This window comes from Microtus oregoni, unplaced genomic scaffold, assembly GCF_018167655.1.
Source record: "Microtus oregoni isolate MIOR12 unplaced genomic scaffold, Mior012 000038F_ref0000394, whole genome shotgun sequence".
Classification (NCBI taxonomy): domain Eukaryota; kingdom Metazoa; phylum Chordata; class Mammalia; order Rodentia; family Cricetidae; genus Microtus; species Microtus oregoni.
In genome coordinates, this window is record NW_024543097.1 from 20,663,222 (window position 1) to 20,689,396 (window position 26,175).

The 26,175-nt window shown below is 33.5% G+C and overlaps 1 protein-coding gene across 1 annotated transcript in view; it reads left to right on the forward strand.

Annotated features, from left to right (window-relative positions):
* Nucleotides 1-26,175, forward strand: part of St8sia4 (ST8 alpha-N-acetyl-neuraminide alpha-2,8-sialyltransferase 4) — a 98,582-nt gene that overhangs the window by 42,211 nt on the left and 30,196 nt on the right. The window contains 1 exon segment of the mRNA XM_041632005.1: nucleotides 7,774-8,067. Within this exon segment, the coding sequence (XP_041487939.1) occupies nucleotides 7,774-8,067 (294 nt within the window).

Consider the following 26,175-nt stretch of genomic DNA (forward strand, 5'->3'; position numbering starts at 1 on the left):
GGTGTCTACCCCACTTTGTCCCCCCTGTTTATTGCTGTATTTCAATCTTCCCCATCCCCCTTATTTGAATCTTTCTTGAAAAACAAATACTGACTTGAATTAGCCACACCACTAAATATTAACCAGAACCTAAAGAGAAAGTTGATAAATATGTAGCTTGAGTTTGATTAAAACTGTGAATTTGCAAGGAAACATTCTATGATGGTGTCCTGATCTCCAAATCTTGTCTATTGGCGTGCTAAAGTTAATAATGTTAATATAATAAGAAGGAATCTGTTTTTTTTTCCTTATCTAAAATTTTGGATAGTTTGTCTTGTTTAAGTGCCTTCCTTTGAGTCCCAGATGATGTGAACATTTTGTATTTATTACTCATACACTTATTAAAAATATTTTATAGAGTATTTTGACATTTTTATTATCTGTCATCAGAGAAATACATGTATTCCAAAACTAATTCACTGTTCTTTCATCAATTACTTTTCCTGTACTTGTTAAATAATAATCATGACTTTAGTATGATAGAATTTTGCAGGAGATGAATAGAAATATAATTATTTTGTTATGTATGTTTTTACATTAAATTTTATAATAAGATTAACACATCCCACTCACCTAAGCCAACTCTTATTGAAAAATCACCTGATTTTTGGGAAGGAGTACATAGAAGAGTGAGGAAAATAGAACTCCTCTTTAGTCAATACACTTGGAATCAGTAGTGTGATGGAGATCATAGTCATTCTCAAAATCACTTGTAACACAACTTGTGACCAAATTCTCTCTAGAACTTGCCTATTTCCTAAGAACAGTGGAAAGAGCATGAGCTTCAAATTTGCCTGTTCTTGTTATAGGACGTGAAATCTTGGACAGTTTTTCTTTGATTCAGTTTTTATGTCAATGCAAATGTTTAACACAGGTGTCTCTATTATGTGACTATTTTAGAATCACACTATACTATATGCAAAGATAATAAAATTTCTGGCACATGATCAGGGTCCATAAATAGTTTTTATAATCACAATAAATTGCTCATCATACATGAGTTATTAAGTTTCAGTGTGACAGCTTTGGTTTCCTGATTATTATATTTCAATCTGTACTTTCATTTTTATGTACAATTAGGCATGTCAATGAACCTTTAAACTTGCTTCTTGCTTACTAAATAATATTTTTTTTCTATTCAAAATGGAATATATGTGTATATATAGGCACACATACATATACAATTTCATGGGTGTTTTCTGTTTCTAAACTGAGAATCTACAAAGAGAGAAAACATAAAAGAGAACAGTTAAACTTAAAATAGTTTATCATCAGCCACATAGGTTTGAGTTAGAGTATACTGGTTGAGGTAGATGAAAACAAAAATGATGCTGACTGCCTGCTTATTCTTCAAGTTTAACACAAACCTGGGCAAATATCAGACGTGTTTAACATTTTATTTGACTTAAATTAAAGCCAGACCGGGAAACAACCTAAATGCCAATTGACTGAAGAATGGATAAAGAAAATGTGGTACATTTACATAATGGAGTACTACAGAGCAGGAAAAAATAATGACATCTTGAATTTTTACAGGAAAAGGGAAGGAGCTAGACAATATTATTTTGAGTGACACAGAAAGACAATTATCATATGTACTCACTCATAGGTGGTTCTTAAATTGTTCATTCTAGAATATCCTTGTGGTTGTAGCACTTCTGACATTTCCATCTTTGTCTAACTGAAGTACAAGAACGGCAGTCTAAAAGGTTTCTTTGTGCATAAAACTTCCATTTTAGAATGGGATTTCTTTAGACATTGAAGACCACTATTCACTCCACATTTTCTAGTAATGCAAAAGATTACCTGAGTTTGTAAAAAAAAAAAAAATTCTTAAAATTCTTATGTCTTTACTCATCGGTGTTTTCATGAGGTGACATCTCTGCATTTATATCCAGTTGAGGATTCCATCAATTCCTGTATCAATAACAACATTCACATGTGGCAGTTATCTCCGTGTGTTTGTATATTTGTATAGGAACACCTTATGAAAAATGCATATATTTCTTGTTTCTTCTTTTTTTTAATTACTATTTTTTACTTAAAAAAAATACTAGTCCAAATTCCCACTCCCTCCCGTTCTTCCACTCCCTCACACACTCCCCCTCTCCCCTCCAGTCCTAAGACAGGACAAGGCACCCTGCCCTGTGACAAGCAAATGACTTTCCAGTTTTGTTTCTTACACCTTGTTTTCAGATAGAAATACCTGCATGTAGGTGGATTTCTGTTTCATATGAAAAAGAAAATAAAAAGTTTTATCAGATGGTTTTTGATATTTTTACTAATGCATGATAATTATTTACTTCAAAAGCTTTCATGCATTTCATTTGATTGGTATTACGTCTATATGGAGCCTCAGAACTTCATCCCAGAAAATTGAGTTGGCTGGCAAGTCATATATTCCAATTTTATCAACAGTATCAAGATCAACATAAAGTCTAAAATATGACAGGTGGAAGACTTTCTCTGTCCCTCTGTTTGACTCTTCAAGTTGAGAACTAAGATAGAAGATTGAAGATATCTTGAAAACTTCCTTTATAGGATAGATATGGTTTGACAAATACTAACACTAGCTGTGGCTGAGAGATTAATGTTAACTCAAAGAAAAGTAGGTGGATTTGGCCATAGCAATACATACATACATATATGGAGCTTGTTTGAATAGTAACCACGGATATGGAAAATACTTAATACAACCCACTCAGAACCACTTCTTTTAATCTAATATACCTTGTGTAAGTATTTAACTAACACCGTCCAGATACACAGAAAGTCATGTTTCAGCTAAGAGTCTTCAGTGAATAAGTATATATGTAGTATAAATTTGAAAAGAAAAACACTTGAGTGAATAAACAGTGAATAACTGAATGATCAAGTTTTTGCTGACAGTAATGATAATATCTGTCCACATTATATTTAGGATTAATAAGATCCTTGAAGAACAACATGACCATTAAAACAGCTAGGGAAGCATTTTGAACATAGTGCTATGTTTGAACAGTGAGTTCTCAACGAATGAATGAATGAGAGATATTCTATTTATTTAGAATATAGAAACATAATATAAGAGAATTTTTGAAAATGATGATAAATCCAATAAGTAATTTCTTGCTCGGGAGTGCCATGATCCTTTAGGATTCATACATGCAGCAATTATTACTTTCTTTGTGGATTATAAGATAATTTATATAGCCTTGAAAAATAGAAGCACTTTCACTTCACATGAGCATTATAGAAAAACAATCATTTACAGTATGGGGTCACAGAAGAAAGTTCAATACTGCAATATAGTTGGATCCATCTCATTCCTGCAAATGCTGTCAATAATCTGGAATTACAGAATTTATAAGTTAAGAATAAGCTTGCCAAGGCTTCCAAGTTTGTGCATTTTTAAATTTTTTATTTGTTAAGAATAATTTGAAAATACAGAATTAATTTGATTAAAGACAAAGGAACTCATCGCTATAACTGCTCATATTTTCACACTAGTTTGGCTTATAAAGATCTATCATTCTGAAATTGGCCACCTCTGTCTCACAATGTTAAGAAGAAACTGAGTAACCAAACAGCACTTCCTGACTGTTTGAGGCACTCTGTTTAACCCCACATTCTTCACTTTCAAAGAAGATATTTAGAAAGGATGAAACTTTGTATTGAGAAACAATTACAGTTTGCTTTATCAGCAACATTGCTGCTTTCAGCACCTAGGCTAACTAGTTATCTGCACTGCTGCAGGGAAGAACTGCTGGTTCACTATAGTGGTTTGTTAAATATTTTACTTGAATATGTGATGTTCACCTAATTATATGACTAGATATCTGGCTTATGTGTATAGTAATTTGCCAGCTACATGTAGTCATCATGGTTCTATTCATTATTTCCAGTGGGGGTGGGGAGGGGGAAACAGGCTACTCACTTCCACAACAGTGGCAAAATGGCCTTTTATAGCCAACGTAAGCTACATTTTATGGTGTATCTTTTTGTCTTCTAATTTTCACTATATTTACTACCATTCTTCTTGAAGCCTGATTGGTCTATGCTCAAGCTGTTAGAATACCATGGTTAAGTTTATTTTTTATTCTACCATCTCCAGTTGTTCTTTTTGTAATTTTATTTTTGGGATTATAATATTTGGCATCATTTTACCCTTTCCTTTCCACTCTCCAAACCTTCACATAAAACCCTCCATATTTTTCTTCCATATCCTATAACCCATTTTATTTGTTAATTTTTATCTGCATATATGTATATGCACATAAATTCCTTCATATAACCTTCTCAGACTGTATAATGCATACTCATATGTATGTGTTCAGAGCTCACTATTTGTAACTGGATTACCAACTGAAGTGCTTCTTTTCAGAGAACACTTTTTCCTACTCTGCATTTCTATAGCTCTTTCTGTGTGGATAAACTCTCTTCCACCCACGTTAGCAGGTCGAAATGCCCTTTGGCAGTCAAGCTAGTGAGAATTTATAGATACAGCTTTGACCTTCATAGGAGATACAATGTTCTTTATGTCATCATCATCCATTGAACTTCACTTTTTTGCATTAAGCATGTTGTTTTTTCTTTAAGATCAACCCTATTCTCAAACAAGCAAACAAACAAAAGCTTTATAGAGGAGTCTTTATGCTTCCAAAGTTAAAAATGTCTTCAGTTAGTACTGATCTCTAATTGTTGAATTTCTTTTTAGCTCTTCTTATCTTAAGGTTCTGCCAAATTTTAATTTTTATTATTTATTAGTCCTTTGAGAATTTTGAACAATAATTTTGATCATTCAGACCCCTCTCCACTCCTCACAGGTCCAATCCTCCTTCAGTGCCTGTCCAACCTTGTGTTCTTTATTTCCACCCATCAAGTCCAGTTCGTGCTCCTCATACATCCTTGGATATGTGGTCTTCCACTGCAGGGCAGTAGACTTAGGAAGTGCCATACTCTTAAAAGAACTAACCACCCCACCCCCCAGCAGCTATCAATTGGCAATAGCTCCTGAGGTAGGAATTTGTTCCCACTCTTCCTCTCCACATGGGATTTGATCTGGCTTAAGCTTTCATAGAGTTTATTCATGCTGTTAAAATTCCTGTAACTTCATATTGCATCTGCTTTACTGTATCAGCATCGTCTCTAGACCTTATAGTCTTTCCTCTTCCAAAATGATCCTTAAGGCTTGAAGGGAGGGGTGTGACATATATGATCCATTTAGGACTAAGCATACCACAATTCCTTATTCTGGGTGTCTTGTCCCAATGTGGGTCTCTGTGTTAATGACTGTCTACTTCACATTGAGGCTTCCCCAATGAGGGCTGAGAGACACATTAATCTATGGGTCTATGGGTAAGAATTTATATGTACTTAAATATGATGTTCATTTATCACGTACATGCCCACACAGTTGTGTGTCAGAACTGTGTTTAGTTCATGTTAAATAGTGCATGCTGAGGAGTTATGGGATTATTAGGGAATATAAACATAATAATCATAACTCTTTCTCACTCAGCAGATGATTCAGCAATAAAAACTTTCTCTCTCTTCAGCAGAATTGTTCCCGATTATTTTTATATTATTGGTATCATGAAGTATAGATGCTATCTAGAAAGAGAAATCATCTGCTGAGGTTTTGTGGGTGGTTTTTATTTCTTTTTTTAGCAGTAAGATATGTATGATGTCATCTATCTTGACAGGATCTTGTCAGCTTTACTGTTAATTTGTGATCTTGCAAGTTACTCGAGGTATCATCTATAATAATAACCCTTAGAATAGCCTTTTCCCTACACGATCCAAACTCAAATTATGATCAGATTGATTAACATGTTAGATATTTAAAATATTGGTGTGATGCAGGTGTGAATATTTCAGATGTTTCTGTGCACACTTGATGTCTTAGCAGTTGAAAGGTGGGGGCAGAAGAATCTGGAGCGCATGGTTACCCTTTAGACTGTAGACATATAAGGCTAAAACTATCTATAGGTGTTTGAGGAAAAAATGGGCTACATGGAGATCCTGTTACCCAGTAAATTCAAACAAATAATATGAGGTGTTAGATCTTAAGTATGCCATGATTCTCATAACAGATTTTTTTGACAATGGTTCACATTAGAGTATTAGGTGAAATATACTTTCTATTCTTTTGTACACCATCCTGGAATTTTCTGCTTTTCTGAGTGCATCAGCCATTCAGGGCTTTCCTATTCTGACTGTCTACATTATAAAAGAAGTGATTTACAGTTAGTAAATTAGTGACACGGACTAAGAAAAGGTAAAATCTCTATTATATGACACAGCATGCATATGCATATAGATATATGTTAAAATATTACCTTTACTTTCTAATATGCAAATATTAAATGTCAATATTTTTCCTTTCCCCTTTTAATAGCTCACCCTAGAAAATAAAGACTTTACCTAATAGTGTGAGATATAAAATATCTATTGTTATAGATAAAGTTGTAAGAGATCTATGAAATAACATATGTTAACTAAGAGAGATATAGACTTATATCTAAGACAATGTTTCTATAGTAGGATACACAATTTCCATTTAAATTAAAATTTAAGTTTTTTGGAATTTAATTGATGTGTACATTCATGGAAGAGAAATAAAGAATTTAGTAAAACTAATGAACTATAAGATCTATATTCATTCTTTTGAGGGATTGACAAAAAAAGGGTGAAGCTGTATTTTAGATATAGGCAGGTGTGCTTTCATGAATGCATAGATGGAATGCATTTGAAAGACATTTTACTTTTACAGAATAAAAAAGCCTTGTTTGAGGAAAATTTAAGTGTTACATACTAATTGAAGCATGCTTACCACCAAGCTAAAATAAGTGTATTAAGGGTCTCTTGATTCGTGATTAATATGAAATATTCAATACAGTATCACAAACAGTTGGGCATGTATTGAAGATACTTTCCTACATTGTCTTTCAATATGAGAGTGAGATCATGCTGCATGAATAAAGTTAGGTGTAGGTTCTTTTTAAAGCATCTTGATTTCATGGTAAAAATCAGAAACTCATATCCTATTTCTTTCCTTGATATGAACCCAGGGATGCAGAAGGCCCTGGAATGAAAGAATCTACAGGGTACCCTCAGAAGGATTAGAGAGGGAATTTCTCCTACACATCTAAAATCTCGGGACGTCGGACTGAAAAACATAATTTTATTTTGTTATTTTATTCAATATAGAGGTCTATAGAAGGCAATGGACAGTATTACACAAATTGTATAGACTCCCTTACCACAGAGTGTTAAAAAGTCAAAATTACTCAGCAATAATTATAAAGGTGTGGAAAAGACTCAAGCCCGACAAACAGGACAGAGCCGACCAGAAAGTATATTATGTTTTCTTTACGTGAACAACATATCGCTTAGATTTCCTGCTGCGTAATAACAAAGCCCTCGTAGATTTATCCTTATAAATTCATTGATTATGAACTCCTGTTATACAGATTTGTGAAGACAAAAAAAAAAAAAAAAAAAAACCCTCTTAACAGGTTAGATGAACTGGAGCTCTGCTGGGAGTTAACTTCTTTATTGAAAGTAATATTTCTAATATTTTGTTGATTGATTGAATATGTAATTTTGCCAGGCAGATTTGGGAAGATTTTTGTTTTGCTTTGATATGCTTATTGATAAGAAACATGCTAGTTCCTCATTCTTTTCATTCACATCATTTTACGAGTGAATTTTTCGTATTTATTTTTCGTTTTTCCATTAATTTTTCCTCAGGTGTAATCTAGCGCCCGTGGTGGAGTTTGCTGCGGATGTGGGGACTAAATCAGATTTTATTACCATGAATCCATCAGTTGTGCAAAGAGCATTTGGAGGTTTTCGGAATGAGAGTGACAGAGAGAAATTTGTGCGTAGACTTTCCATGCTGAATGACAGTGTCCTTTGGATTCCTGCTTTCATGGTCAAAGGAGGAGAGAAGCACGTGGAATGGGTTAATGCATTAATCCTTAAGAATAAGCTGAAAGTGCGAACTGCCTATCCATCACTGAGACTGATCCATGCTGTCAGAGGGTAAGTGGCTGGAAAGGACCAGTCTGTCCTTGGCACAATGGAACGTGTAACTAAAGATTTTCTCTAGCCAGGAAGGAGCATCAGTAAGACCTCCACAGTAAACACATTTTCATTATCTTATAGTGCTTTCTATATTTTCAAATATGAATTTTATTTGTGTACTTAGTTGTTTTTTCTCTCGCATTGGAAACGCACATTGTTGAATTTGACAATGATGCCTGCTCATGAACAAAGTACCGATTTTTATTTCTTCCTGTGACTGAGGGTAATAAGAATTGGCGGTAAAACTGATGACATGCTAAATGTCTACTAGGCAATGCGATGCACAAACAAGTGTTAGGTTTGTTAAGAAAGCAACTATCTACATGGAAGAGGACAATCAGGAAGACAGGAGTTTTTAACCGAGACCATCTTCATGCTCCACACTAGTATCACACTTGCCAGTTTTACGAATGAGGGTACCATTTCCCTTTTAAGAAAATGAATTCATCACGAAAATTATATAAGGAATAATCCATTACTTAAAAATCAGAAATGACAGAAAGGTCAGTGGTATTATTCACACAGTAAGTGTGTTAAATAAGTTGACTCACGATAAATATTTCTGTTTCTTTATGGGTGTGTCTTAAGTATTAAATACTGTACATGTAAATATGAAGAAAACATTGGTAAATGCAGAGGCTGTATGGGGGACCCACAGGCATAGGATGTTTCAGTGACATTGTAGCAGAGCATACTGGCAGGGATGTGTAATTTCTTCCTCAAGTTCGCAAAAGCTTAAAACGCAGACTTATTATTTGACTAGATTTAAAAAGAGAATAATAATTGTAATGATTAATAAAGAACGGATTGGTGGATAAAAGTCAGACTGGTGAGACAAATAACATGGGATTTGGAGGAGAGGAGGGAGAGGGAGAGGGGAGAGAGGAAAGGGGAGAGGGAAGAGGGAGAGAGAGAGAGAGAGAGAGAGAGAGAGAGAGAGAGAGAGAGAGCCCATTGTGAATACTGAAGCACAGGCTGGGAAAGTAAGTTGGGAATTTGCTAGCAGGGAATCACCTTTATTATGCGTGAAATACAATATTATTTCTGAATGTGGGATGTCACATCCTGCATATGAATAGATATTTTAATTAATTTACTCACAGGAAAAAAAGATATAGGTTGGTCATGGTGGATGGGGACATAAATACCAGGTTTAGGAGAACAAATAAATACAGGAATAGAATTCCTAAAAGAAAAACAAATGATCCAAGTCCAGAGTTAAAATAGTTTCTTTGTATAATAGGAACTATTCTCAAGTTTTTTGTTTTGTTTTATTATTGAAACCTTTCCCTGAAAATGTTTACCATTTCCCATTTAAGCCTCCAGAAATCTTTACGTGGTACTATCCTCTTCACAATTAAATGTTATAATTGGATCAAATTATTCAATATTCATTACTATGTTTGATGACAAGTTTCATATATATATATACATATATATATATATTCATTTAGATTATAATTAAATCAGCATTTATTTCTAAATGATCAATATCCTTTTAATAAAATTTGACTGAAAGAATGATATATTCCAAACAGAGATTACAATTTGAATGCATTATGTTAAAAACTCATACCAGTGCTGAGTATCACATTGTTCTTAAAAATAGGTTTCTTTCTAATTTTAGACATATATTCTCCAGAGATAGATGATTAGGACTGGAAACCACATACTCAACTCCTGATTAGAACAAACATAAAACAAATTTAATATGTCAACTGATATATGTTCACTAGATTCTAGCTAATATTCTGCAGTTAAATACCAAAACAAGTCATGAAATTGAAACTTCAACTGTACAGTTGAAGTTATTAACCAGTTAGAAACAAATATACTTAACAAAATATTAATGAAAGATTTATAGATATTTTCATGTCTTATTTTGTTTTCTTTTTGTGCTTGAAAGCATCTGCTCCCTCCTAGGTAGGCAACTAGCTCCTGGGACACTCAAGTGAATTGCCTGCCTTGCCTTTATAGTAACCAAGTCAACAGTTATATTTATTTCACCTTGTAAAGTGTAAAAAAAAAATCAATTATTTTTCCTTCAGTTGTCAATATTTTATGTTTCAGCTTATTTATATTTCTCACATAAATATTTTGGAAAACCATTTCAATAATTAGTAAGTGCTGTAATACAAAGAGCTTTGAGATAAATCCGATAGCCATAATGTGTGACGTGTTAAACTGTGGTCACCATGTTTTCTGTAGTTTTATCCGGATTGATTCTTGACTTTGCTAGAAGGTGTATTATGACATTCTTACTCATATAACTATGTACCTTCCTCTAAGGTAAAGAGATGGAATCCTGAAAGGTGGTATGCATAAAAAATAGTTCTGGGGTAGCCAGTCATCTTTCAAATGAGATTGAAAGTTGTAGACATGGTGTATCAAAAAGCAAAGGCATATAAGGAGTTATAAAACTAACATTACAGGCAGTGTGCCGTGTCATTTCAACATGTTCTGTGTAGCTGGAATCCTAAAAGAGAATAATAAATTGTAAACACTGGTAAAACAAGATTAAAAGGCAATGATAAAACAAGACTTATCTGAAATTAACAAGATCAAAATCTAACAGATAAGTTTTTACATATTTAGAGCGGTAAGCCCTACTGGCTTTTTCATCTGAAAACCTGTGGTTAAACAGTTTAACGAAATAGTTTCAGGTCCTCTATTGGTTACTGGTGTTGACTGACTGATGAAAGGTTAAGGGAGCAGAACACACAGTTTCCATAGAGTATCACTATGATGCTGGCTGAAACACGATGGCTTTTCTGAGTGCTGCAGTTAAAAACAGAATGTTGATGTAGTGAAGGGTATCAGGGTCCCTGAATATAAGGATCAATTGGAAGTTATCATACAGTCAGACTATGTTATCTGAAAATAATGAAACTACTGACTTTAAACTCTGACTTAATTTAGTTTTGTTTTTTTTTTTTTTTGGAACTAAAAAAATAAATTAACAACCCCCAAGTTCAGGAAAGTCTTAGGTTTTATTGTAATGTATGACCTATCTTTGAAAGTCATATGAAATGAAACCAGAGAAAAAAATAGAGAAGTCTTGTAAAATAGCAAAAGGTAACCTAGTAGATGAACGAATATTTGGGATTAAAATCTAATGGTTACCAGAATATGGAGCAAGAATATGAAAAATTGACTATAAAACGCCCACACATCACTGAATTCAGAAATTTCATTATAAAGGCTTAATCATCATTTATTAACTTACAGAATGGGTTTATTTTGTCTATTTTTGAAAGTCCTAGGAAATAGTACAAAATCTATGCTTCATGAGCTTCATGATTATCCTACTGTTTTTCTAACTTTTATTGATTCTTTGTGGATTTCACATCATGCATTGGGTCCCACATCTCTCCTTGTTCTCTCACATCCCATCCATTCATCCTTAGTCACAAGCATTTTTGAGTCATTGGTGGAGCTTGAGGCTTCTTGTTTCTGGTACGCCACTGCTAATGGGCTCTAACTGGGTCTCTTTTCGGATATTCTGTTGTCCTGTGTCATTGAGATCCTGCTCTTTTGGATTTCTAGGTTAATGCCCTTCACATGCTCCAACAGTTCATAGATTCTGTGGATCTTGGGGTGGGCCGACTCAAAACCCTGGTTCTTTGGCTGGGTGGTAGCTGGGTTGGTCAATTGCCAACTTTTCTTCATTGCCACTACCCAGGGAACATAGTGTTGTATATATAGCAGTTTATATGTACATGCTGAATAGTGAGATAAAATTTGCTTAATGTCTTTTAAAGTCATTGTACATTTTTGAATGAAATTTCCTTAGTATCCTTTTTTTTTCTTCTCGTATGTATTTCATCCTGATCATAGTTTCCCCTAACTCCTGACGCCAGTCTCTCCTCCACACCTCCACTCTCCCTCAGATCCACCCCCTCATCAGCTGGTCTCTTCTGCAAAAAGAGCAAACCTCCCAGAGACATCAATATACATGGCATAATATGTTAACAATAATACCAGGCACATACCATCATATCAAAGGCTGGACAAAGCAACCCAGTAAGAGGGAAAGGATCCCATATGCATGCAAAAGTCAGAGTTAACCCCCAATTACACTGTTAGGAATCTCACAAGAACACCAAACTACTCAGCAGAGGACCTAGATCAGGCCCCTACAGGTTTACTGATCTCAGTGAGCCCCCAAGAGTCCCATTAAGTTGATTCAGTGGCCTTGTTCTCATGCTCTCCCTGTTTTCCCTGGGTCTGCTGATCCTATTCTTTGCAGACTATTTTAGATTTTTGTAAAAATTTTAATTTAACTTTTATCGATTTTTTTCTTTGTTAGAATTTTCCCCATTTAAAAAAAATTTATTCATTTTTACATATCAACCACAGTTGCCCCTTTTTCCCTCCTCTCACTCTGCCACACCTCCCCCCAGTTTTCCCCTTTCATCCATCCACACCTCAGAAAAGGTAAGGTCTCCCACAAGAAATCAGCAAAGCCTGACACATTCAGCTGAGGCAAAAATTTTTGAGGACTTTTATTAGTAAGGAATTTGCAATGCTAATTTGGGATAAAACTATTTACAGGTTTAAAATCTCAGATTTATTTATTTTTTATTGTCTTTATAGAGCTCTATATTTTTCTCCACTCCCCTCCCTATAGTAGGAGGCCACTTGTTTGTTTCCCAGTCTCCTAGACCCAAAATAATCACACAGAAACTGTATTAATTAAAACACTGCTTGGTCAATCTCTTAAGTGTATTGCTAGATAACTCTTATATCTTAAAATAACCTATGTCTATTAATCTGTGCATCATCACAAGGTTGAAACCTACCAGTGAGGTTTGGCAGCTACATGGCATCTCCTTAACTCCACCCATTCTCTCTATATATTTCTTTCAGCCTTGCTATATTCTGTGAAGCCATTGGCCAAAAGCAGTTTAGTATTAACCAATGGCAATAAAACATATTCATAGCATACAGAGGGGAATTCCACCTGACCTCCCTTCGTCCCCCATCCCCTTGTACTCTCTCCTATGATTCCTACACTCCCAATTTACTCAGGAGAACTTGTCTTTTTCTACTTCCCATGTAGATTAGATCCATGTATGTTTCTCTTAGGGTCCTCTTTGTTGTCTAGGTTCTCTGGGGTTGTGAATTGTAGGCTGTTTTTCTTTGCTTTGTGTCTAAAAGTCACTTATGAGTGAGTACATATTTTGGTCTGGGTTACCTCAGTCAATATTATGTCTTCTAGATCCGTACATTTCCTGAAAATTTTAAGAAAGCATTATTTTTTTCTGCTGTGTAGTACTCCATTGTGTAAACGTGCCATATTTTCTAACCATTAAACAATGAGTATAGACATTAAGACATTAATAACAATTACATTTCTTTGCCGTCTGAATTTTATTGATTCAAAACTATAAATTTATGCATACATGATGTGTAAAACTCTCATGTCATGCTCACTTTTGTGCTAAGTTTTCTTAAATATTCTTAGGTGTTTCTTGTCTACAGCCTCTTAAAAACTAACTGAATTTTTTTTTTGTTTACTATGAAAGCAGACCCAGCCTTCATAAATATTCACTTTTAAAGTATAAAGTACATTTTGGAATAAAAATCATGTCTATACACTTTAAAACAATTACTACTCAGCTAAATATTTCTTCCTCACAGTTAAAGAGATGTATTTATACACATATACATGTATACAAAGTTGTGTTTGTGTGCATGCATATAAAAGTTAATATATAGATGCATGAATCGATGAATAAACAAGTAAGTAGGTAGATGTGTAAATAGATTTGTAGATAGATGGATGAATAGATGGATAGGTGGGTAAATAGAAATTAGATAGATAGGTAGATAGATAGATAGATAGATAGATAGATAGATAGGCAGGCAAACAGATAAATTGACATGTTGATGCTGGATTTAGTCCTTTTGTGTACTCCTATAAAAGTACAGTTTTTTTTAATTTTAATAAATATAAATTTCTTAAAAATCATTAAGTATATTCTATTTGTTGCTTACATAGATATTAAAAGGCAATAAGCATGTATATGTACTAAATACACATTCCTTTATCTTCCCATACATTATTTATATATAATATATACACAGAAAGCTTGTATACTAGTACAACTTTCATTACACATTTTACTAAGTAGTATATTAAATAATTAATTTGCACTTTTATTTTTTTAGAAAATGCAAAAACTAATGTTATATTTGGAAGTCCACAAAGTGTTTAAAATTTAATATAATGATCACAAAATAAATGTACAGGTAAAAGATAAGGTGGCAATAGCACAAACATGTATATTCTCTATGTGATCGTATATACATTTATGTATATTGGCATCGCTTACTTGGTATGCTAGTAAGTATATGAATATATACTAGCAAGTGCATATAATATGTTAATATTTCAGGCATTAATTGTAGTTTATGTAACAGAAAAGTGATTATCTGTTTTACTCCATTCATGCTCTTGGTTATCGATTCACACATGAGATGGAGTTCCAGGGTTTAATATGGCCTATAATCACAGCACTGGGAAAACGGAGGTAGAAGGAGCTTCAGCTTGATGAATTGTGCTTCCCAATAAGGCTGTACTGGGAACAAAATGTGTTTCCACCTAAACAAACAGTCACACAGACCACACTTTGAACATACAGTGAATCCCCTTAGTCTCGATATATCCCTGACTCAAATGAAACCAGGAATGTCTTCCAGTTCTCAGAAATTACACGTTGTCATTATCAGATATATAACAAAAATCCCCTACTTTATAAGTATGTTGTTATTTGATGTGTATTTTTGAACTTATTCTAGTAATTTCACCTTGAGTTGAAAACATATTCTTCTGCATTAGTTATTCAAGTGACTAAATGTCTCATTGTTTCTTCCATTCATCATAGAGCATAATATCCTAACTCATCTACAGTTGTGTGGATAGCATCATTATTTCTTGTTTTACATTATCCTTCAAATAAAATTATGGTGAAGTAGGCTGTTTTGAGCTAAAGTTTCCAGAAATTTGCTGAGCAGTTGATGCATTCTCTTGTCATCTACTCTTAAAAGCACTTGTATGTATTATTACTTTACAGATGCCACAGGAGCATGATTCTTAACTAAGGTAGGAGAGATACATTAAGTTAGAAGGAACTAAACATGGATAAGTTCTGCTCTCTTCTCTCTACAGGAGGTATCTCTGTGTGGTAGACTTCTACTTTGACACAGAAATGTTTCTATAAAGGGAAGGAAACTGTAGAGTACTTGGTGTGCTAGATCCTGTGACAATTATAGATCTTAACAACAACAACAAAAATTCCGCATGCCTTATAGAATGAAGCATTTTTTTTCAATTTTACTAATGACACAATACAAATTTAAAATTTCAGTTATTGAGTTTGTCATTCAGATGCGGAAATCTGCCTACATAATCGTGTGCAAAGACAGATCAAGTGCTGTGTAAATGTAAGGTATTTCTCTCGGGAAAATTTCATGTGTGCACCACTAGCCTTCAGAATTGTGATTCAGGCCAGATCCCAGCAGAGTGTCCAATCAAGCATAGGCAGAAATATCTCCTAGGTACACTTGAGGAAATTGCGTCTGTCACAGTCATTCAAACAAATTGGGTCGGAGTACTGAATAAACTCAAAGTCGTGTTTTAAAAAGACAAAATGGAAAGATTTGGAAAAGGAAAAAATATTTATTACAAGGAATTTCAGAAGATGGCTTAATTGTTTTGATTTCAGCTTGTTCTCAAACATTCCCATATGGCTTCTATTTTTACCTATGTGCAATACAACTGCAATATTTCTCTATAAAACATGTGCCCCCCAGAGCCGGGCGGTGGTGGCGCACGCCTTTAATCCCAGCACTCGGGAGGCAGAGGCAGGCGGATCTCTGTGAGTTCGAGACCAGCCTGGTCTACAAGAGCTAGTTCCAGGACAGGCTCCAAAACCACATAGAAACCTTGTCTCGAAAAATCAAAAAAAAAAAAAAAAAAAAAAAAAACATGTGCCCCAGTTTAATCTTTTTGATTAGCAAGACAATGAAGCATAGTAGTTGTTTCAAATTGAAGGCAACTTTTTTCTGAAACAGTATTTCTCTCTCTTTCTCTGAGAATATTCAGATGAGCTACCCGAGGCAGCATCATTTTGCCAATGAATTAAACTTTAGTCACAATATTGTTTCCTTGCGGCTTTCATTATTTACACTATACTAAGAAATATGACCATGTAGGTGCCTCATAACTAAAGATTTTCACATGAGTGGATTCAAAGTGATCGAAATGCTAAGGACATGTTTTAAAATGTGGGTTACTGGGTTACTTCCTGGACAGGCGTTCTCCCTGTGGTCTGCGTACAGTTTGTGTTTTCTTTCTCAATCTCAGTTTAAAAGTTCAAGTTTCATGTAGGTCCTGTCTCTGTTTCCTTTTTCCAAAAATGTCTTGAGTAGTGTTTCTCTGTATTCTTCTCACAAGTCATATACTTCTCTCTTGTATGTTGTTAAAATGTGTTCCTACTTTTCATGACAGCAAACACACACACAGCAACAATCATAGAAAAAGAGGTCATAAATTTGTAACATAGTAAGGCAGCAAGAGGCATAGATGGAAGAATTTGAAGGGAGTAAAGAAAGGGTGAAAAGATATAATTATATTGTAATTTCAAAAATAAAATATATACATAATTTTTAAAAATAGCAACTGGATTATATTAATTAGAACCTGAAGACTAACCACTACAAATTTGCCTTATGGTCTGAGAAAAGCAACTGAGTAATATAATTTAGTTACTTATTTTTCTTTTCCATATTATCTACCAGTGTCTTTTTAAACATTTTATTTTTAAGCAATTTATTTAATCTATTAATTTAATATTTAAAATGGTATTTTATGAATGTGATACTTTCCAAAATTTCTCTAAACATTTTAGCATGGGAAAAAAACCTCTGATTTTAATAATTTTTCAAATGCCATGCTGCAATTTAGTAATCACAGCAGAAGTGTATATTATATATACATATATATGTACATGTACATAGAAAAGCTACGGGAAGCTGATGCATTTGGTTCATAAGCTATATTCATTACAATGACTTTTATTCTGTGTTTCTCAATTTTTACAGTTTGTTCTTCCTTTTTAATTGAAAAAAAAAGCATAAATATAGTGATTGTGGTTTCCCATCCCCTCAACCCGTTTCAGTTAGATGAGAAGGCTCATCTAACTCCCGTCATTTCTTTCTGTCTCTCTTTAAAAAGCAAACCAGTCTATCTTTGTCTTTATAGGGTTCACTCTTCTAGTTAGGGTACCCAGTTCACAACTAACCCCAGAAACTCCTTTGTTTCTCTGAACTTTCAGGATGAAAATAGAACATTATATACTAATTGAAATTGAACTAATCTGCACTAAGATAGTCTAATTTATATATAAGGAAATGGATATTTGGTTTATTTGGATCATTGATAATGCACATTTAATCATCAGTTATGTACTTCAAGCAGTGTGCTTACACAGCAAATATGTGCACACACTACCTAAGTTTTTTATCCTACTGCACGTACTGGCTTTGTGGGAGCCTAGGCAGTTTGGATGCTCAACTTACTAGACCTGGATGGAGGTGGGGGGTTCCTTGGACTTCCCACAGGACAGGGAACCCTGATTGCTTTTCGGGCTGAGGGGGGGGGGACTTATTTGGGGGAGGGGGAGGGAAATGGGAGGCGGTGGCTGGGAAGAGACAGAAATCTTTAATAAATAAATAAATTTAAAAAAAAAAGCCGATTGAATCGAACATACAAGTCTTTTGAAAGTGTCAGTTTAGGAGGTGGCTCAGTGACAGGGTCCTTGCCCCCTCTGCCCCAGACCCTGGTTTATCCTTTAACACTAAGAGAAGGTTATAATTTGTTCTGTTTCTGAAGTGGGTTAGCTGCGGTTGAGCTGGATAATAGTAGGTTTTAGGGGTATTCCTGGGAGACTGATCATGATCAACCATTTTTATTATTGTTACTGATATTATAGAGCTTGCATTGTCAATAGCTCCAAGCTATAATTCTCAAGATATAAATTGAAGTTCTGACCATGTCATGAACCAAAATTATTTTTATTGAAAAACTAGTTTTCATACATTATATTCAGATTTTTTTCACTCCTCCAACTCTTCCAGATCCTCCTAACTTTCCTGTCCGCCCAAATCTACATCCTTTTTTTTCTCATTAGAAAACAAACAGGCATCTTAAAACACAGAGAAGAAAAATAGTAAAATTCTTCTCTTCTGATATCACCTTGTGAATATTTGTTGGTAAAGTAAATATTGTATAACATGGTGGAAACTCTTTATATGAAATGGATTTCTAACCCTAAAAATATTTTGCTTATATGTAGCTCGGAAGGCTTTTAGTCTCAATTATGAAATTAGTACCTTAAAATATATGACCAATATTAGAAAATGAGCTATTTGTATAGAGAAATGTAAACAGCTTATCAATTATTCTAGGGAAGAGTAATTAAATTGTTAGAGTAAAAGAAAAATAATCGCCAAGGCTTTGTGTCTGTGTTTGTGTGGCTTGTGGGGTAAGAAGATGAGGTCCAAGCACTTCAGATTCCCGTTCCTCATAATAACTCTGACACTGTCCACCTCACACAACTGTGTCAAAGGCAACACAATGGGACTCAATTCCAAAAGCACGTAGGTGATAAATCACACCTCTGTTCAGAGAAACTAAGCAAACACATGCTGCATTTTATGTCCACAGGAGGCTTCAACACAGCCATAGCATTAACTAGCTTTATTCCCATTGTTAAGAATTTTATTTATGATGAGAGCATCAATCAAATGCCAGTGATCTAAACTGTCAAGTACAAAGCCCGTTTCAACTTCTATCCTCCATACTGTCCCAGAAAGACCATGTGGGTGACTCCAGCGGACTGTTATGTAATGTCTAGGCCAACTGTATCACTCTTGCTAGTCAGTTCTTATGAACGTAGACTGCTTTTGTTTCAGAGAGTATAGACCTTCACTGTCAAGGTCAGATTGTTTTCATAATGGAAGCAGACTGTGTTGCTTGAAGCATGCTGCTATAGAGATAAATTGCTCTTTGTCATTGTTGTAGATGTGACATCGGCACAAGGATCCATTCCCTCTTCTGCAGAACATAAAGGTGGAAAGAGATAGTGTCACGAAGTAATTAAGAATTTGTTGGAACCGATTTTCATTAATCAATTTTATGGACAGTGATTCCTTGGTCATCATAACAATACTTTTGTTTGTTTGTTTTTGAGATTCTACTTTAATCATGTTTCCATTCTCTTTCTTCCCTTTAAATAACCCCAAATATCCTCCTCTACACTCCTTCAAAGTCACAGCCTTTCTTCATTAATGCTATGACATGCATATATGCATTTGTGTATGCATATATATTCATAAATAAACCTACTGAGCCCATATAAAATTACCTGTATGTTTACAGGGAAAAACATTTGTTATTGGACAATCAGTTAGAGTGCTTCCTCCCTGGAGAGGGCTACCTATGCTGTTGCCAACTTTCCTCAGTTGCCTGCAGTTCCTTTTGTAGAGTTGAGACCTCCTGAGATTTTTCCCTGTTCTGATCGCCATGTTTGCTAGTGTCTCCTTGCTTAGTTCACATTTAGGCAGTGAATTTTAATGACACTTTAGAGAACTATTTAAACATTAATACCTAACACTGAGTTTTGACTCAAATAATGTCATTAAAGATTCAAAATGTACTTGCTCAAACTGCAAATGTGAATAACTGTGAATAACTAAAACACTAACTGGTTATAGTTCAGCATTCAGAACTAGAGGGTTGATGCTACCTACCAATTAACATTTTCTACTACTATTAACTTTTTCCAATTTTAGTCTAGAGAATAACATATTTTTCTTTTTTCAAGTTTATTTTACTTAAAGTAGGATGATTTGTTGCATGAAATTTTTAATCAACATTGTATTCCATTGATGATCTTACTGCTCTCAGCAGAATTCTGCAAGCATACTAAAATCGCATGGGAACATAGAAAATATTTTTATACAACACACTGATTTTGCACCAAAAGTATCTGTTTTTCATCGGTGCTTGAAACCGTTGTGTAGAAATCATAAATGTTTGAGGAAAAACTCTTAATCTTTAATTTCTATTTGTTAAGAATAATTCTTCTTTTAGAGATTTGTGGAGTTAACTGGTGTATGCTGAAACCAACTACCCACCATGAATAATCGTTAAGAAAAGTCCCACCAGCAAGAATCAACACTGCTAACATTATTTTCTTTTTTAATTTGTTGATGTGACATATTTTTTTTTATTTTTTTCTTTTCTAGGAAACATTCCTATACCAGAAAGTTTGCTCAGATTTTTATTTTATGGGAAGTAACTGACACAGACTATATTCCCAAAAATATTCCTATAATGTACAGACTCTTAAAACACGAAATACATCTTCTTTAAGAAAATTTACTGCAGCAGAATAATACTTAGAATTTCTTGAGTTCCAAACATTCATATATTTTGAAAATAAACAGGCCAGCTATACAGCATGGTCATTCCTTTCCCAAGAAGATGTAGATGTCTTCTTTGGTAAGGAGCTTTGAATAGTCTCTAGTTGCAAGTAGGAAAACAAATTTATGTGCTTTCAGAAGTGACAGAATTGCCAACTGGCAGAGCAGATGTGGGGAAGGCAAGGACTTGAGTTACATCCTTAGGGCTGTGGTCAGAGGGTCACAGAAGAGTTTCTGGAATTAAAGGGTAGACAGCAGTATAAACCAAAATTTTAAGTAATTATAATACCAGTAATAATATAATATAATACCAATAATACCAAAATTTTAAGTAATTATAATACCAATAATAATATAATATAATACCAATAATACCAATTATAATACCAATAATAATACCAATAATAGTGTACTAAATACTAGACATATTACTAAAATTCCAAATTTACTAAAATGTCCATGATCCAAGCTCTATAATTCTATGTGTTAAAGTCTATGGTGCAAAGAGTAATAAGACAATAAGAACAATTACACAACTACTGAAATAAGGAGCATCTTTAAAAATAATTCTAGCTAAAATAAATAAGGCCAAGACAGATTCATGAATGCCTCTTTTCTATCAACTGTGATGCATGGTAGGTTTGATATGTCCCCATTCTGGTTTTCTCATTTAACTTTGGGCACACAGGAAATATATACTTGTATTTCCCGCTGTTACAGAGTGTGATAAGGAGAAACATTGTCAACGCCAAGGGAAGGGAGCTTCCTGAATAGCACATGCAGATGTCATCATAAAGAGGAAAACTGGATAAACTATTTTCCTTTGTTGAATTCTCTGGGATTTATATAATGAGAACACTCACAAAGGTTAGGGCTTTACTCCCTGAAGTAACATAGTTCCCAGTGTTCTGAAAAATTTCCAAGATAACTGAATAGAATCTATTTAGACAAACATTTATTATAAGCTGATGCTTCCAAGATTGGGGAGTGTGTTGTGTTGCCATCCAGAAACCTCTCCAGAAATTTGTATTAGAACACCACTTTGACTCATAATGACATGAATTGCTTGGGGGAATTTTGCTACCTTCTGAATGATCTCAACCTTTTGAGATGGGACTTCCTAGCTGACTAATGTTCATGATATTAGGGCACATTCCTATAGCTTGTTATTTATTATAACCATACATTGAAAACTAGCTTTGTAACCTTTCAAATTCCCCCATCATTGGCCCTAAGAAAACTTAAGGATTGATCACATGCGTATGATCAATCATGGTGGGTACACAGTCAGAAAAATCATACTCTATTTCTACTTCAAATTTAGCTTATAAGAGCCCTGAAATAAGTACTATTCTCCACAAAACAAGTTAAAATGTCTTAAAATATTATATCAGGTAAGAAAAATGCATAACTATTTGACTATCTGAGCACACTCAAAGACAATATTTTATTTTAGGTATTAAATGAGTTGTATTCATTGCTAAGAATAAATACAAAATGATAACAGCATGAAAGCTCGGTATAGACAATGGGTAGTTTTAAACTTATAGATAAGTTGAAAATATATAGTTTCTTTATAACAAAATCATTTGCATAGCTAATAAATTTATATGGAGTTTTAAAAATAAATCTGAGATAATATAATTAAATCTCTTATTTCAATTACCAGGTTTTTTACCTGACTCACCATCAACAAACGCTCATTCAATGGCATTGCCAGAGTTTCTGTTTAAAGGACTAGGTCTATATGTACCAAGCCCTTTACATAACAATATAGCATTATATTAGCATGACAGCCATTGTCCATTCTATCATTCCTCTTTATTTTTTCATATAATACCATTGATACAAATACTTTGTATCATGTTAAAATAATATTTAAAAAGTTAATGCATCTTTATTTATATGAGTTACACTAGTTTTAAATCTGCCTATGACTTGAGTTTGCTTCTTGGACACAGATTTAAAAAGTAATTTTTTATAGTCAAGAAGAAATAACTAAATAAACTGTCAAACTACACGCCCAAGTTTTCAATTAATTCTAAAATAGAATTTCAATGGTTATTTTTTCCAACTGTAAAAGAAATAGCAAACTTTTGATCACTGCATTCCGAAGCGTTTCATTAAATCCAAGTTCATTTATCTGCTCACTTTCAGCTGACGTCTGCAGAGTGAAATCAAGCACTCTTTTAGAGATCTGATGGATGGCGTGATGTACTATTTGTAAAGCTCAAACCATCCACATTTTCAATATTTTTCTGTAAATGAAATTTAAGACAAACTAAGGAAGGCTACCATGTGTTCTTGGCCAGAGAACAAATAAATTTTATACATTAACTTTATAGCAATTCTTATACGTTGTTAGTCAGTCAAGATTTATGGGAGTATATAAATATTTTCTGTTGGTGGGAATATGCCTTAACATAATTTAGGTGATTTTCCTGTTGAATGGTTTTTATAGAGAATTGAATATTTATGGTATTGAATAAGGAAACTATCGCCTTTCTTGATTTGTTGATATTTGTTCATACTGACAATTTTATTTTCTCTTGCAAATATATAGTATTCTGTTGAAAGCAAATATTCATCATTTTATAATTGAGGAACTTTCTAGAGAATGTATTGTATATAACCACAATTTGAGCATCTAAGTCAGTAACTTGGAGCTGAGTTTTTGAAACATGCAAAAAATAATCTTTATTTTCAAGTTCTGTGAAGCTAAGTACATTTTTTGTAAGGAAATTCTTTTACTGATGGAATTTTTAGTTTAGTGCTTAATTTGAATTCTTTGTTTTTGCCACTAATGTATCTATATAAGAAACAGGTGCTTAGACTTGAATTATGGTGTAGGTATTAGTCCTGATCAAGACTTTAAAAATATATTATTCAGTGTCTACTCACTATATATCTATCTGATAGCAGTTTAAGATATAGTCTCCTTCACTGAAGCATAGAAACTTTATACTGACATTTCTGTTGCTTTTTCTACTTATAGAACAACACATTAATAGTTAACAATTTAATTACATTTATAGACATTTAGCAACACAGATATTTAAAATGAATTTATTGACATTAGAGAAACCTGTAGTTTTAACAGAAATGTCAATTTCTAGGTAGTCTAATAAAATAAGAATATCTTCATGACACCAGTGAGACAGGATAAAATAATAAATTCCAAGATATTTTTTTGGTGTTTGTGTACACGACTTCCTGGCCCATTGTAATACCAACTGAGTCGCTCAGCCAGTTCTCCGGTTTTTCCCAATTCTTTAGCCTTGCATTTGATTATTTTGGTATTTTATAATGAGTTATAAATATATACAGTAATTAATTCACATGCTCTTAAGAGGAAAAAAGACTTTATATGTACTGTAATAATGCCTTTTTTTAAAAAGATGTCATCGAGTTGTCCTTAGGATAGTGGGTGACTTTTTACCTAGATAACAATGAGGATCCTAAGAGAGACATACATAGATCTAATCTACGTAGGAAGTAGAAAAAGACAAGATCTCATGATTAAATTGGGAGCATGAACACCATGGGAGAGGGTTGAAGGGGAGGGGAGAGGAACTGAGGGGAGCAGGAAAAAAAAAGTATAGCTCAATAAAATCAATTTAAAAAGAACACATCTATGTCTATAGTACATCTATTTGGACACAAATGTAGGAAACATGAATTTAAACAGTTTACAGAAAGTTAGGCATCATCTACTTCTTATATAGAAAAACTGTAAGTTTCAATTAATAAACTGCAGTCAATAAACATGATGGTAAATGGGTTACATAAAATTAGTCATCATCATTCATCCATTGAATTTTATTTCAAGCAATGTGTGACAGTGACTGTTCAACAATGAGCTCTCTGCAGAAATAGAAATATCTGAATTTATAATATTAGCTCATCTTCATACTTCAAACGCTCAGCATATCTGGTTTAACGTTAAGTACAAAATACCAAACAGTTTGCAAATTACCAATAATTTGACAGCTGCTTTATGAATGAATGAAGGCAAACAGGAGGACCAGAATAGATATCAATGTCAAGCAGAGTCTTGAGTGGCGTTGGAGAAGCCAAATTGAGTCCACCAATGTATGTTGTTACTAAATGAAATATTTCTAATGCTGGGCACTCTACTGGAAATGTCTATTTCATGTAGTAGTATATTTTCCTTTTATTATGTCTGTCATCATAGTTTAGACTGGCTAGCACGAAAGCACTGGCCAAATGATGTCTGGGAATGAAAACTTAGTCACTTATACTTAATGCCTGTCTTTTATTTTATTAAGATAATCAAATATAAGCATACATAATGGAGTTTTTATGTAATAACCCTTAAAGAGGAGATTTTAAGTGCTATTGATTAAAGAAAAGGTACTTAAATATTTTCCCTCTACTGTTGAGCTTGTCCTAGGTACATGCTTTTGAATAGCTTTCAAATCTTACAGTGTTTGTTAGAAATAATTAAATAATTTATAAGCTATAAAAATCTTAGGATTCATAACCATCCTTAAACACGGAGTTCAGATTATAATTATTCCACTGTAAACATTTGAGAGATGATATTTTTGGATATGTTTTTATATTTTATTCTGAAAGCATGGTTGTTGTGACGTCATTAATTTTCACAAGATGCAAATTTACCTACATAGTTGAAAATTTTAATTTCTTAAGGACTTAGTATGGCATCAGATATAGTAATAAATATGGCTACAAATTACCTGAGAAAATAAAATCATTTTCTTTGCTTGCACCTAAGTATATTGAAAGAAAAATAATTTGCATTAAAATTCTATAAAAGGAAATATGTTTCAACTAATAATAATACATATTAAAATGACAAATATTTATAGCATAGTTTGCACATGTAAACACTTACTTCTTGCATATATATATTACAATTACTGTACAAGTTAGGCAATATTCATCTAACTCTATTTCTAAGTTAAGACCTTTAATGATAATTTTATAAGCTCCAATTCCAGAAGGAAGTGATACATATGGTAAACATTTTTAGGAGAAAATAAATAATGGTTTCACTGTGGTGTTTAATTATGGCTCTCATCTGCTCATGGAACTTTTAAATTGTGTATTGAATAGCATTTCTTCCTTATTCCACATTGAAATTATTCATAAAAAAGTGAATTAGAACCATATTCTTTTCTGTAATATTTAAAATCAAAGATAGCTCAATATCACTCCTATTTTCTTTATTTATCATCCCTATTTTATTAGCTGTTTAATTTAATATTTTGTGGGATTTAAGCCATTAACACACCGTATCACTTAACTTCTCCTATCCTCTCTGAATCCTCTGACTCCTGCAATGGCTCCTACCCTTTTATCAAATTGTTCAGTTCTAATCTTAAAACAAAATATGATTAATTAATTTTTGTCTGAAGTATTATTTTCCAGGACTATGCTAATAACATTGGCTGTTTCATATTTGGGTAATACTATCCATGGCATCCCTTACATCTAACGTTCATCACCTTTTTATTAGCAGATTAACCTTGTGTTGCTGAAATATTAAAGGTTACAGACAGATGAATAATGTGCATTATTCCTATTAAT